We start from the raw sequence: 14,643 nt of genomic DNA, 5'->3' as shown, positions 1-14,643 counted from the left end.
ACTTCTTCCTGGAGATTCCATGGGCTGAATCTGTGATCTGTTACATGCAAAATGTGTGCTCTGTCCACTGAGTTAAAGGCCCTTGTGTCTGAGCTAGGTGTGAACCAACAACCTCTTTCGGAGATGCGTCAGAGGATGTACCCTTTGGTTAGGTCAATTAAAACAATATTTCATATGGCCATTGAAATAATTATATCTTTATAATAATCACCAAAAACCAAATGATGTGATCGTAGCCATTGTGTGAAGCTGCAACTGCAGAGCCATGAGAGCATTGTGCATAGAATTCATATACACAACTCTGACCAGTACTGCACAGTTAAAAACCAAACAAATATATATGCCAGTGCTGCATGACTTGTAGCTGTTCTCTTAGGACACATTTGTACTACAAATCTGAACCAGTCTGAAACTGGTTCATGTGTGATAATTTTTCCCAAAGAATAGTAGGAGCTGCAGATTTGGGAATATGCTGAAACGTCTTTTGTGAAGAATTTGAACATTTCATAGAAACCTTCACAGAATAAGGGAATTTGGGCCAAAACAGATATCACGTACCTTGCACCTACGTCTTTTCCCCTTCATTTTTACTCTAGAGTAGGTGCAGGGTCCCCGATCCAGAACTTAAAGCCTCCTTACCCTCCATGCTCAGGTCCCAATTTGGATTGGGGCCCTGTGCCTACTCTAGAATAAAAATGAAAAAAAAACCCTCTGTTTTGGCCCTCAGAGTTCCTTGGTTGGGAGCTAAGACAGCAAGTCAGGTTTGGAACTGGTGTATGTGGTGTATATATAGGTTTTCCACTTCTTCATAGTTTCTATAGACTGTTCATGTTTTGGGAACTCTGTCTGTAGTAAGTATAACAAGTATTCTGTGAAGGCAGAATTTTGTGTCCGGATAAATATGAATGTGTTTTGCTATCAGTTTCAAGAAGGATACGAGTAAGGACTTCCGGCGGCACCGGGAAAGCTCTTTTGTAAATGTGTGTGTGTGTGTGTGTGTGTGTGTGTGAGAGAGAGAGAGAGAGAGAGAGAGAGATTTTGTTTGCTATATACCCATTCTGCAATCTGAAAATGCTATGTGGGACAATAAGGGGCTATAATGACCATTAGGCATTTGTGGTCTGTTTTCCAACTTCATATTTGGTATTTATGGGCGACTCTATAAATGATAATATTGTGGTCACAATACGCCCCTTGTTCCCTTACTCTTTTTGTCCCATTGAGCTGATTTATTGTTTGGCTGTCCATAATTTGCTAGATTAAATGGTGGCAATTCTAAACATAGACATACCTTCAATTACCTCTGGTCACAAGGAGAACAACTAGCACTTCTTACTCTTGGCTGTCACAAGAACAGCTGATCTCTGTAGTCCTCAATGTTGGTTTGTTACATTTTTTGCAAAAGTAAATATGTTTGCTTCTCAAAATGTAAACAGGCTTTACATTCTTATGTTCATAACAAACACATTTTGTTTCAGTGTAGAACATTTTTTTAATGAGCCCTTTGATCTTGGGGAGGCGGGGAGGTAGCCCAGGTGTGTGTGTGTGTGTGTGTGTAAAGGGACAGATCTGGCTCCTTTTACGGGCCTAGACGAAGGTGCTAGAGTTTCCACTACTGGATAGTCTTGGAACGTTGTGCAACATTTGTAACCTTCTACATTAACTTTTCCTTCTGGGAGTACTGTGTCCTATAAAGACTGATTAACAGACATACGTCAAAAGATGCCAGCAACAGCTAAGCTCCAAATCTGAATATCTTGTCAGTTTGTGGTTATATTTAAAGATTTTTTTGCATCAAATCCAAAATTCCATTGTTAACTGGAGGGGCAGTAAACATTATAGCTGTTGGTCTCCAGACACTGCTGAAATTTCATGTGGACTGGCTGTTCCAATTGGCGGCATTTATTTATGAAGAAATTCCAAGTTGTGACACTTGCCATGGTGATGAAGTGCTAAACTGCCATAAAAGGGACTGGCTGCATTTGCAGACACGAAGAAACGAATGTTCACTCAACTCCTGAGATCCAATTAATTATTCCCGCCAGAAATCATCACACCTTCATGCTCCACTTATTATTCCTGCCTTTATGATTCTCCTGTCATAATTAGAGAGGATGTGAAATCATGACTCATAAAAAATCACAGGTGCCTTTAGTGTTTGGTTTTAGGAGATCATTTTGCTTAAATCGAACTTATTTCCATTAAAGCGTTTCAAAACGTTTCAGAGGCATCATATGGAAGGTGCTATCTATGGACAATAAAGAATCAACACCTGGGCTCTGGTTCACATGAAAGGAAGTATTTCTTAAATGACTTAATAGCACTGGGTACTTTCAGCATGATTTGTACCAAATAATGTTGCTTTGCATCATGGTATCTCACGTTGTGGCTGTATTCCTGTGTCTTGTTGTATGTGCTTAACTAAAATTAAAATCAAACGGATTTACAACCAGGCACAGGATTACAGGCCAGGTAGTAATAAGGAATAATTTGGCACATTGTATTTTAAATTTTTTTAAATGTTCAATTTTTAATGTCCTTCCTATTTCTTCTCCAACCCACTACCAATTGCTTCTGTGAGTGAATTCACTCCTGATTTTTGAAGTGTGTTGGATATGCAGTGGGTATAGAAGGAAACACCTCTTGTACCTTTACACTCCTAGTAGCAAAAAGCAAATGCCTCCAGGTATTATTTAGAAAGGAAAAATGTCCCCTTCACCTGTACCCCTACAAAATGCTATCGAAGGCATCTTCCTAAGGATAAGGCTGAAACAGTTTTATTCAACCCACATTCCTATATATCTTAACACTGAATGATGATTTTTTAAAGCTGGTAGGAGAAGAGAAATTGTGTTCATCCACCCTCATTCAGTGGCCATCCTCATTCAGTGGCTGACTTGCTGACAGAAGCTGTAGTAGAGTGAATGAGGCAGGCTATAAGTCGATTTTTGGCTAAGGCAGACCCGTAACTTGGAGACTTGTAAAAACATACTTTATGTACAATCCATTACTTCTTTGTGAATGCTTTTTATTCACTCAGGCATGTATTTGACTGAACACAAGACATGAATGTGTATTGTATTCATTGATTATGGGAGATCAGCCCTCAAATATTATGCACAGCCATCCTCTGCAATTGATCAAATTGCTTTGCATAAGTTCACTTCACTTGGAATCATATTTCAGTGGATTGCATATTAATAATATTGATAGTTATCAAATAATTAATAAACTCACATAAATTCATAGCCAAGCCCAGGTCGCTCTGTGGAATGCAGAGATGACTTGGGCGGTTGACACGATCGCGCCCAAGCGCCCTCTCCCTCTGAGCAGAGCCCGGCCAGCTCCTTGGTATACACCTGAGCTGAGGGCAATGAAGCAAGAGGGGAGACGGCTAGAACGCAGGTGGAGGAAAACTTGTGCTGAGTCTGACCGAACACAGGTAAGAGCCCACTATCGAGCCTACTCTGTGGCAGTGAGGGTGGCAAAGAGGCAGTTCTTTTCCACCAGCATTGCATCTTCTCAGTGTCGTCCAGCGGAGCTTTTCTGAGTGGTTCGCAGCCTGTTACATTCTGGGCCAGGGAGAGAGACGGTGGAACCCTCGGTAGCACGCTGTGACATGTTTGCGCGGCACTTTGAGGATAAAGTCGCTCAGATTCGTCATGAATTGGACACCACCATTAATGCAGTTCCATTGGTAGAGGCGTTCAGAGCACCGTCTGGTCCAGTTTTATTGGATGAGTTTCAGTTACTGAGGCCTGAGGATGTGGACAAGGTGCTTGGCCAAGTCCGATCAGCCACTTGTGTGCTTGACCCTTGCCCTTCATGGCTTATTAAATCAAACAAGGAGGGGTTGTCCAGCTGGGTCCAGGAGGTTGTAAATTCCTCCTTGAGAGAGGGAGTGGTGCCTGCTGCTTTAAAAGAGGCAGTAATTAGACCATTCCTGAAAAAGCCTAACCTGGACCCAGAGGATGTTAACAATTATAGGCCAGTGGCCCACATCCCCTTCCTGGGCAAGGTGCTTGAGCAGGTGGTTGTAGGACAGCTCCAGGCACTCTTGAATGAAACGGATTATTTAGATCCATTCCAATCGGGCTTCAGGCCTGGTTTTGGAACGGAAACTGCCTTGGTCACCCTGTGGGATGACCTCTGCCGGGAGAGGGACAGGGGGAGTGCGACCCTGTTGATTCTCCTGGACCTCTCAGCGGCTTTCGATACCATCGACCATGGTATCCTTCTGGATAGGTTGTCTGGGTTGGGAGTTGGAGGCACTGCACTACAGTGGTTCCGCTCCTACTTGGATGGCCGATTCCAGAAGGTGGTGCTGGGGGATTATTGCTCTGTGCCATGGCAATTGTGCCATGGGGTTCCACAGGGCTCTATTTTATCCCCCATGCTGTTTAACATCTACATGAAACCGCTGGGGGAGGTTATCCGGAGGTGTGGGCTGAGGTGCCATCAATATGCTGATGACACCCAGCTCTACCTCTCTTTTTCATCAAACCCAGGTGAGGCAGTGGCTGTTCTGAACCAGTGCCTGGGCATGGTAATGGACTGGATGAGGGCTAATAAAGTGAAACTCAATCCAGACAAGACGGAGGTACTGTTAGTGGGTGGTTCGTCTGCCCGGCTAGGTGATATTCAACCTGTTCTGGAGGGGGTTGCACTCCCCCTAAAGGATCAGGTTCGTAGTTTGGGGGTGCTTTTGGATCCAGAACTGTCACTTGAGGCACAGGTGAACTCAGTGGCATGGAGCACTTTTTATCAGCTTAGGCTGGTATACCAACTACGCCCTTATCTGGACAGAGATAGCCTAGCTACAGTTATCCATGCTCTGATAACTTCTCGTCTGGATTACTGCAATGCGTTATACGTGGGGCTGCCTTTGAAAACGGTCCGGAAACTTCAGCTGGTCCAAAATAGGGCAGCAAGATTGTTAACAGGGACTGGCCTGCGAGCTCATATTACGCCAGTACTTTTCCAGCTGCACTGGCTGCCAGTCCATTTCTGGGCCCGATTCAAAGTGCTGGTGTTAACATTCAAAGCCATTTCTAACGGCTTGGGGCCAGGTTACCTGAAGGATTGCCTCCTCCCATATGTGCCTGCCCAGACCTTAAGATCATCATCAGCGGCCCTTCTCCATGAGCCCCTGCCAAAGGAAGTGAGGCGGGTGGCTACTAGGAGGAGAGCTTTTTCTGCTGTGGCACCCCGGCTCTGGAATAAGCTCCCTAGTGAGGTTCGCCTGGCGCCTACATTGTACTCCTTTCAGCGCCAGGTGAAGACCTTTTTATTTTCCCAGGCTTTTTAGCTTTCTAAATTTTTATCTTTGCTTTTTTAAATCTGTATTTTACACTCCTGCACTCCTGCTAGGTTTTATTGTGGTTGTATTGTTATATTGTGGTTTTAATGTTCTATATGTTTTAAATTGTTTTATTGTGTGTTGTTTGGTTTTAATTTTTGTGAACCGCCCAGAGAACTTCGGCTATTGGGCGGTATAGAAATGAAATAAATAAAATAAATAAAATAAAGTGTTATGCTATTTTACAGGGGTCTTTTGTAGTTTTAGTAAAGGTTCAGCAATGATTAATTTGAACATTCTATCCTGCCAAGTTAAGATCCAAAGGAGAGGAGGCCTTAACTGTCAAACGTGAAAGTAGGAACCCTGTTTTAGTAAACCACATGTGATTTCAGCTCTAGCAAAGTCATTTTAAACTTGGGCTTGGCTAGCCAACAGTGCAATAATCAATCTTCCGTCTCTGGGGACCAGGCTGATACAAATCTTACTTTAGGTGAAAAGTTGAAGGATTTGATTAGTTTGGTCTCATCCTAGTTCCCATTTTCCCACATTGAACAGTTTGGCACAAGTCACAGTCTTTTGTTACAGGAGGCCCAAATTTGAAACGGTGGGGAAATTTCTGTTCACAATCAAAGTATCTTGACAGCAGTAAGTGTGCTAGCTTAGACATGTCATTCCTGTAACTTGCTAGCTCTGTTGATCTTGTAGTGACAGAAATATAGTCCTCTCCAGACTGTACAAATGCTTCCAGTAGAGCAACATTTTTTATTCCAGCCAGGCTTCATCTTTAGGATACAGGAACATAAGAGCCCTTTAGATGAGACCAAGTCATCTTGGTCTCCAACAGGGGCCAGCATTTGGTTTCCAACAGGGGCTAGCCAGACATCTCTGGGAAGCTTACACACACACACACACACACACACGTCGTTTGTCCTCGGTTTCTGGCATTCATGGGTAAACTGCCTCTGGACATGGAGGTTCCACACATCTAACCTGCTTTTGCCTTTCCTTGTAGGGAAGGTCTTTTCTCTGTGGTGTTTATTATTAAAAATCTACCCAGCCTTCAATTCCTCAAATTGCAAAGAAGGCTCACAGTCTAAAGGATACTTAAATTTTGTTGCAATAAATAATCCATGTATTTATATGATTTTGTAAACACAGCCTAACATACTGGTTAATAATTGTGAGAAGAGACTCCAGAATGTTGTTTGTTGTTGTTGTAGTTTGCTCTCGCTTAACTAAACAGATGTGTTGTGCAATCCTGTCTATGTTTACTCAGAGGTAACGTCCATGACGTTCGGTGTATTGCTGGGCAGAAGTATTTGGCCCAGAATTTTTTTGGCATTGGGGTGTGTATGTGAGAGAAAATGCTCCTCAAAGATGTTTGGTCTTCAGAGACTGGAAGAAATATCTTAATTTTTTAGGGAGCCTTACTATGTAGAAGCCTCTGCAGCAGAGGGTTGTAGCCAATTTTTCTTTAACTGTAAAAAACAAAACAAAACAAACCTTTGCTGCTATTTCAAGAATTGGTGGACCTGCAATAAGCAGCCAGCCCACTGGCATTCCTCACTGAGCAACGACACTGTAGTATCATTCCCATTAGGCCATTCTCAGTGAGGACCTGCTAGCACCCTTCTACTGCTGCTTATTGCAGCATTTTCTTAACAGTTAAAGAAAGACTGACTGCAACTCTCTTCCAAACGCCCTGAAAGTCTTCAAAACTGCCATTTTAAATAAAACAGGAGGGGCATTTTTGGCGCAGCTTTCTTAGTGCAGTGGGACTTACTTCTGGACAAATGTGCAAGGGATTGCAGCCTAAAAGACTGTGGCATTGGTAACGCTTCTTTTCCCCATGTCAATAAATAGGCTTAATAAATGTGGCTCAAAGAGATACTGAATTACATGGAAGGAACCTTCCAGTAAAATGTTTATCTGGAGCTTATTTGGCCCAGCTAAATTTGATAATCTTCTTGATATAAATATTCTTAAACACAAAACCATGGAGGATGATTCCAGACAAGGCTTTTATCACGCCGTTGCCCTGCCTCGCTCACAGAATTTTACACCCGGGGGTCCAGACATCGTCGTCTTCCAGTTGTAACTCTCCTGTGTTTTCCCATCGCTGTTTCCGTCTTTTCTTTTACCTCAGAAAATCCATTAAGGAGAAAAAGATGGAATAGCTGCACAGTACCTTCCGCTTAGTAGCTCTCAAAGCTGTCTGTCTGGAAGCACCCTTAGCTTATGATGTTCCAGGGACTAAGTCTTACTGAACAGTAAGGTTTCCTTTAATTGCAATCCATTTTGCACCTCATTCTTCATTAAGAAAGAGTTCAAGACTATTAAACAAGTTTGTGTAACTTATATGCACACAGACCTAGTGTCAAACTTGCCTTTTAGAACCCAAGCATTAAATTAACTGGAAATCTGTTTATTCTACTTAACAGTGACAAGTTATTTTTAAACACGATTTGGAATCTTAGTTGGAATATAGTCAAAGAATCCTCAATGTAAACTAGTGTTCTCTGCTATGATCATTTTTCTTCATGTCATACCAGGCAATAACATTTTGAAATATTACTTTTATGGTGGGAATGATTACTTAAGAAAACACACAAAGCATGATTGAAGACAGTGAGAAATGAGTCTAAACAAAATGAGCATAAATTGTTGCAAGCCAAACAGAACTCATTTTACCAAATTAGAGGAAAGGGACTGAATGGAGTGGCAGGGAGGAGTGCCTGCCCTGGATTTGTTGAATGTGTTTGAAATTGATAATCCTAACCTATTCTCTGCATTTGCAGATGTTTCCTTGTTAAGGTTACAAAGCCATGTGGATTCAACATTTCAGATAGGTCTAGTATTTGCTTATGTTATATGATGTTTATATGTGACATACAGGAATTTTATTTTGTAAGTGCAGACATAAAAATGCACTTGAGCAAAAAGACATCTGCCAGCTTGCTGCATTTACTATAAAACTCACATTTTAGCAACGCTGTCAAGTTTACAACTTTGTTGGTTAACTTTCCACTGTGACTTCTTCTTTGGCTTCTATATTTATATTGTCAGTGTTTTATTCATGGACTGTGTACGTCTGCATGCGTCTGTATGAGAGGGAGTGAGAGAGAGAGTACTTAATTTCAGTCTTCTTTAAAGGTCCAAAATATGCCATTTGAGCAATATGCATACACGAATATACACATAAGTATTCATTCATTCATTCTCTCTCTCTCTCTCTCTCTCTCATGCACATTACCATATCATACATATATTAATTCAGAATCCTTCACATAAACACAGATTCCAACAGCTTGTACTGTTATCAAATTATTTTATTTTTACAATATGCAAGTTGTTTCTCCAGATGCTCAAGGCAGCTTAAAACAAGCAGATAAAGAACTCGCAACTAAAAATCAAACAAATAAGACAATAATCACTTCCAACGCCAAGAATACCCAGACTTCTTCCAGTAGAGTGTTTGACAGTCTTGGGGTAACTATCATAAGGTCCTGCTTCTGCCCACAACTGTTCTTCCCTCCCATGTAAAGATTCTCAGGGGAATGGTCATATGGAGACAGGTATGCAGATTCTAATCTCTGAGGGGCTTTAAAAGCACTTTCAATTGGGCATGGACACTTTGCCAGTGCAGTCACTGTGACAGTGGTGTAATATGTTCCAGCCTCCCCATAGCAGTTGAAAGGCGTGCTGTGACCTTCTGCACCAGCTGCAGTTCTGAAGTATCTTAAAGAACAGCATTTTATAAGAAGTTGGCAAAGTATGGATTATCATGGGTGGATCTTTCCTGTTTAGGAAACTTTTGCTGATAATGTGTCACCAGTAAGTGACAGAAGGGGCTCCTGGCAGTGACAGCCACCTCTTTATCTAGTAAAAGCTGGAACCGACAGCATCTGATCTCCAGACTGCCTGAAGTTGCCCGCCCCACTATAGTTTAATAACTGGGACTTCCATTTGATGATATACTTTCTAAGGAGAACAGTTGAGAACGGAAGAGAGATGTTGGCCGAGGGAGGGAAGGAAGGAAAGAAGGCCTTTAGGGGCTCAATATTATGCATATTTAGAGAGAGAAAAGGTCCTACAACTCCCAGCATGCCCTACCCTCGGATAAGAAAGAAAGTAAGTTTTTATATTCATTCTAAATAAACCAATATTCTTCTGAGGGACTTACAGTGGGGAGAAAAGGTTTGTGAACCCTAATGCTAGACTTCTGGAACAATGTTCTCTGGACAGACGAGTCAAGGGTAGAAGTTTTTGGCCTCATTGAGAAACGTTATGTTTGGCAAAAAAAACAAACACTGAGTTCGAACAGAAGAACTTAATCCCAACCGTCAAGCATAGTGGTGTGAATGTGATGGTTTGGGTCTGCTTTATTGCCTCAGGACCTGGATGGCTTGCCATCATTGACACAACAATGAATTCTGCAATGTATCAGAAGTCTCTAGAAGAGAATGTCAGGCCATCTATCCATGAGCTGAAGCTGAACTGAAAGTGGGTCATGGAACAAGGATTATGTAATCCTAAACATAAAAGCAGATCTACAAAAGAATGGCCACGGAAGAAGAAATTCTGTATTTTAGAATGGCCCAGTCAAAGTCCGGACCAGCAATGTCAAAGGTGTAGTTGATGAGTATCCACTAGGTGGACAAAACGCTCTAAGCCACAGTAAATGTGTTGGCTGGCAGGAATGTTATATTCCCAGAACAGACGTATGGCCTTGGGGATGGGGATGGAATGATGTTGTAGGGGAATCTTGGCATCTTTTCCCCAAGGCCCTATTTCTGTTCTGGGAAGATTGCATTCCCCTCCAGGAGCATGTACACATTTATTGCACAATAAAATGAAGTTGTAGCCCTAAAATATAGTTGTAAAAGATCTAGTACAGTATATATGTTCAATACTTCTAATATATATATATATATATATATATATATATATATATATATATACACACACACACACACACAAACACACACACACTACTCTTCCAAGCAGTTCAAAGCAGCCTTATATACAGTTCCCAGGTGGCCACCATCCAGGTAGGACCAGAGGAGTCTTTGGCTACCCCCTGCTCCATTTGTTCATCTAGCCTATTTGCATGATTTGGAGACATTATTTATCCCTCTCGTCTACGATGATAAATTTGCTGGCATGGATCTGATCCCTATTGCTCATACACACACTATCTGCTGAATGGACACTGATGTTGCAATTCATGTTTCTCATAAATTAAAAGAAAGAAATATTATCACAGTGCTAGCTATACAGGTTAATGTTGTCAGCTTTACAAATGAAGATGAACTGTTCGTTTCAGCTATTTATTAGATAGTTTAGCTGGGTAGGTAGTTAGTGGCAGGTGCATATATACACCCAAACCTGAGTCACCTACCACTTAAACCTGCCTGCTTCCTGGCACTGGTCAGGCCCAAATCCCCTTAGTTCAGCAGTTGAACCATATGATTTGTCATGAGATCATTCTCTGGGCCAGAGCAGTAGGCATTGAGTCCAACCAGAATGAAGGTTTCCGAACACCTACATGTTGTGAGACTTCATCTCCCAGGGATGTCAAGTTTAATATTAGAACAGGAGAATGTTTCCCCATGGACAGCTTTCAGCTCCTCTGGCAGTGCTGCTAGCCTGTTTCCTGTATGAGTCTCTTTGGAATGCACTGTGTCTAACTGAAGTTGAGTCTTGCTCTCTCACTTCTTCTTCCCAATATCTCAGGGGAACCATCTGGACACACCGTGGCTTGTTTCTAGAAGAGAGAATTCTCAGTCACTGGACATCCTTCACCATTTGGAATGCTGGCAAACAGGGCAGGAAGCTCTTTAGGAGTTTGTCTTTGGCTAATCAGAAAAAAGTGAGTTTGCAAAGAAAAAATGCATGACACTTTAATAAATGTACTCTTGCTGCCATATGTTTTTAGGCCCATTTATTCAAGTTTGAAAGAGAACCTTCCACATTATTTCCTTGGTTTAAAGACATACACAGTAACTTGTACACTCCTGATGAGTAAACAAATACTAAAATTAATTTAAGAATTGATTAATTGATTGATTGAGCCAGAAGGAGAATTACTAAATACCTAAGGAAAGGTGATAGTGGGTGGCACTGGCCATGCTGTGACAGGTTGTCTTGTTTATATGTGGCATTACTGTTCTACCCTTTTAGATACCCAAAATAATTGTAGCAAAGGTTTGAATCATTTGTGGTGACATGAAGCACAAGGTGAAGCAATATTGACCTGATAAAGAGATAGCTCCACAAATGATGCTTTCAAATGTAAGCACTATAAAATAGACTCATCTGAGCAAACTAAGCCAAGGTGTGACATAGATTGAACTAATGTTTACAAATATGCAGTAAGAATTGCTGCTAGATGGGCCTTAAAATATCTCTAATAATACATTCCTTGCCACTTCCAGTTCCCCATTCTTTTTTGCAAGCAGGGCCCTTGTAGTAAAATCCAGAACCCTGCACTCCTTCAGGATCCCGAGCCTTTGTCCTGCCCGAATGCACCAAACAAATATCAGTCTTCATAATATCCTCAACAACAACATGAATGGACTAGTCTGGGATTGTCCTATGCTACCTCTTTTGTAGAAAGAATAACTGTTAATCTTGAAAGAGGGGTTATGGGGACATGAATTATTCTTCATGATGATGATGATTTTGAAATGTTCTATACCATATCCTCATCCTAAAAAAAATGGATCTTAGGGCATAAAACGTCAATCAACACTATAGTACTAAATCACAGTATCAGAATTACACACCATAAATTGAGAGATGATTTAAAAAACAAAAACAAATCAACCACCTAAAGCCATCCAACCAATTTAAAATGCTGGTTGACCTGGCACTGAAAGGGCCAGCCCTCCCTCCCTCCCTCCCTCAGAAGGGCATGATGGTGGCACCCTTCTTCTTTGTGGATGCATAATGCATATCTCCTAATTATGGAGTTTGGCAAACGGACTCATCTAACCATCTTTAAGCATGGGCAGGCTGGTATGGGAGGAAGTGCTGCTTCAGTTACTTGGGTCCCAAGCTGTTCAGGGCTTTAAAAGTAAGCATCAGCATCTTGAATTGGGCTCAGAAGCGAATGAGGAGCCAGCATAGTACTTTCAAAATTGGTTTAACATGGTTCCACCTAGACACACTGGTCAGAATTCTCACAGCCAAATTCTATCTCATAATATAATTTGCAAGCAGTTCCTTGCTAAATTTGGCTGTTAGGGTTCTGCATAGAAACTTACCATATGGGAAATAAACCACCTTTCTCTGTCACTTTGCCTTGTCTCAGTAGCGGAAAATAAAAGATCAGGAGCTGGCATCAAATGACTTTTTCCTATAATGAGGGTTGAAACATTAATGTATTCCTAAACGAGTGTTCTTGTTAGTGACAAATACACATAGAAGGCATGACAAAGGAGACATGGTAACCTGTTTAACCAGCAGTTCTGAGACCACCCATACAGAAAATGATTTGTGCACTCAAGACAGACCACTAACTGCATCACTGCATGTTTCTTCAAGACAGATTTATTTAACAGTGATGTATCTGTCACGAAGAGTCGGACATGACTTAACGACTGAACAACAACAAATCTGTCTTATCACTTGAGTTCAAACCCAATGGGAACTGGACCCTTAAAGAGGAAGGCAATCAGTACTCTAGGATCACTTATGAGGTGCCTAAAGACTCTCAGCACTATAGAAAACATTTTAAAAGACAAAAGATCTGCCTGCAGGCTTACAGTTATTGGTCATCTGTAATAAAATTGGCTGGGGCATAATTTCCCCCTCTTTGTAAGACATACATTCTTATGTAAAGTGGCTCTGAATTATTAGAGTGGCTCACTACTGCTACATCAAAACAAGCCACTTATGCAAGGCAATGATTTGGGGAAATTCCCTTCCCTGCAGCCCCTGCCCCTGCATGATACAGTCTACACTGTTTAGAAGGTTCCTCTGACTCTGTGGAGAGGCCTTTTGAGGGATGCTGAGAGATGGAATGGGAAAAATCCTTGTATGAGTGGCTTAGCAACTGCACAGTCTTTGGATACTTTCCATTCCGTTTTAGCTCCTTTTTAATGGTGATATGCTTCATATTGTTTTTATGTGGTTTATGTTAGTCACTTGAGCACAGGTTTCTTTCCTTCCTGTGTGAGTCTCCATGCATGCACCGCTTCTGCTACCAATTTTAATTGCCTTATTATTCTGCTATCCCCAACCTGTGTCATATCTGTCTAACTCTGAGCAAGGGGCCATATCGATTTCTGTGATGTAAAGTGTACATCAGGGGTAGGCAACCTGGTGCCCTCCAGATGCTTTGGACTACTTCTCCTGTAAGCTCTAGTCAGCATGGGAATTGTGGGAGTTGCAATCCAAAACATCTGGAGGAGACCACATTGCTGACACATAATGTACAGCACCTAGTAAAATCTGATCTTTTACTGTCAGTTTCACTGACTTCTTGTCAATATGAGGTGGATTAACTTCTCTCTCTAGATTTTGAAAATTCCACTGGAGGAACAAATATCTTATGAATTCAGAAAGGTTATTTTTAGATTCTGTATTTTACTCTGGTACCTAAATGTAGCAGTTATTAAAATTATACCAAATAGCCCTTAGGATCCCATCATAATTAATGGTGTAAAAGCATGTATAGTAAGAGACTCAACTGTTGTTTGAGAGGAGAGGAGACTCAATTGTTTGGGAGGAGGAGGAACTGTGTAAGAAATAAACACACACATTCACGTACACATTCTGCCTCTCTCAACCTGAAGGTGGCTCACAACATCCACAATCCAAAATATGAACAAAGTTGTTAGATATTCTGGTTTTGCTTAGCAGTGATCCATTTCTTAGGAGAAACTGTGAGCTCTTGACCATGACAAAGAATGTGGAATTCTATCCATTTGTGGAGGTAAATGGAAGCATTGAGATTGAGAATGTGGTTTGACCAGCATCTGACCTGTATTCTGTGGAAGTTGTGCATGAACCCAGATTGGCTGAATGCTTGTTCAGTGGTTTATCCTCCAAGGCCACCTTCCTTGTCTGTAAATATAGCAATGAATGGATTGTTGCCAGCATGCAAAGCTTAAGTGCCAGACACATGCAAATGATTATTTCTTTTAAAGCTGACAGACTTGTCCACTCCAAAATGTTGAGTCATCTTAGTCACTTGAGTGCAGTTTGCAAAATTGTTTGATGTTGCTATGGAAATTTCATGATTTTTCTCTATTGTTGTGCAATGCGTGCTGTGAAATCCCTTGATTGCTTTCATTTTTCCTGGTTTCCAGCTGATGAAATTGTTTCAGAGAGATGGT

General features: G+C 41.4%; 1 protein-coding gene across 5 annotated transcripts in view; it reads left to right on the top strand.

Moving 5' to 3' along the window:
- The window catches only part of QTGAL (queuosine-tRNA galactosyltransferase), a 288,495-nt gene that overhangs the window by 229,120 nt on the left and 44,732 nt on the right, over nt 1-14,643 (top strand). For 2 of the 5 annotated variants that reach the window (XM_084838336.1, XM_084838337.1), the window contains one exon: nt 11,036-11,171. The exons of the other annotated variants lie outside the window; for them this stretch is intronic. In XM_084838336.1, the coding sequence (XP_084694462.1) occupies nt 11,036-11,171 (136 nt within the window). The remainder of the gene's footprint in view (nt 1-11,035; nt 11,172-14,643) is intronic. 5 annotated transcript variants of the gene reach the window in all.

Source organism: Heloderma suspectum, chromosome 2 (assembly GCF_057233095.1).
Source record: "Heloderma suspectum isolate Gila_16-S chromosome 2, 16-S_ref, whole genome shotgun sequence".
In the NCBI taxonomy this organism is placed as follows: Eukaryota; Metazoa; Chordata; class Lepidosauria; order Squamata; family Helodermatidae; genus Heloderma; species Heloderma suspectum.
The sequence above is the reverse complement of the archived record's forward strand: the minus strand, read 5'-3'. Positions and strand labels throughout refer to the sequence as shown.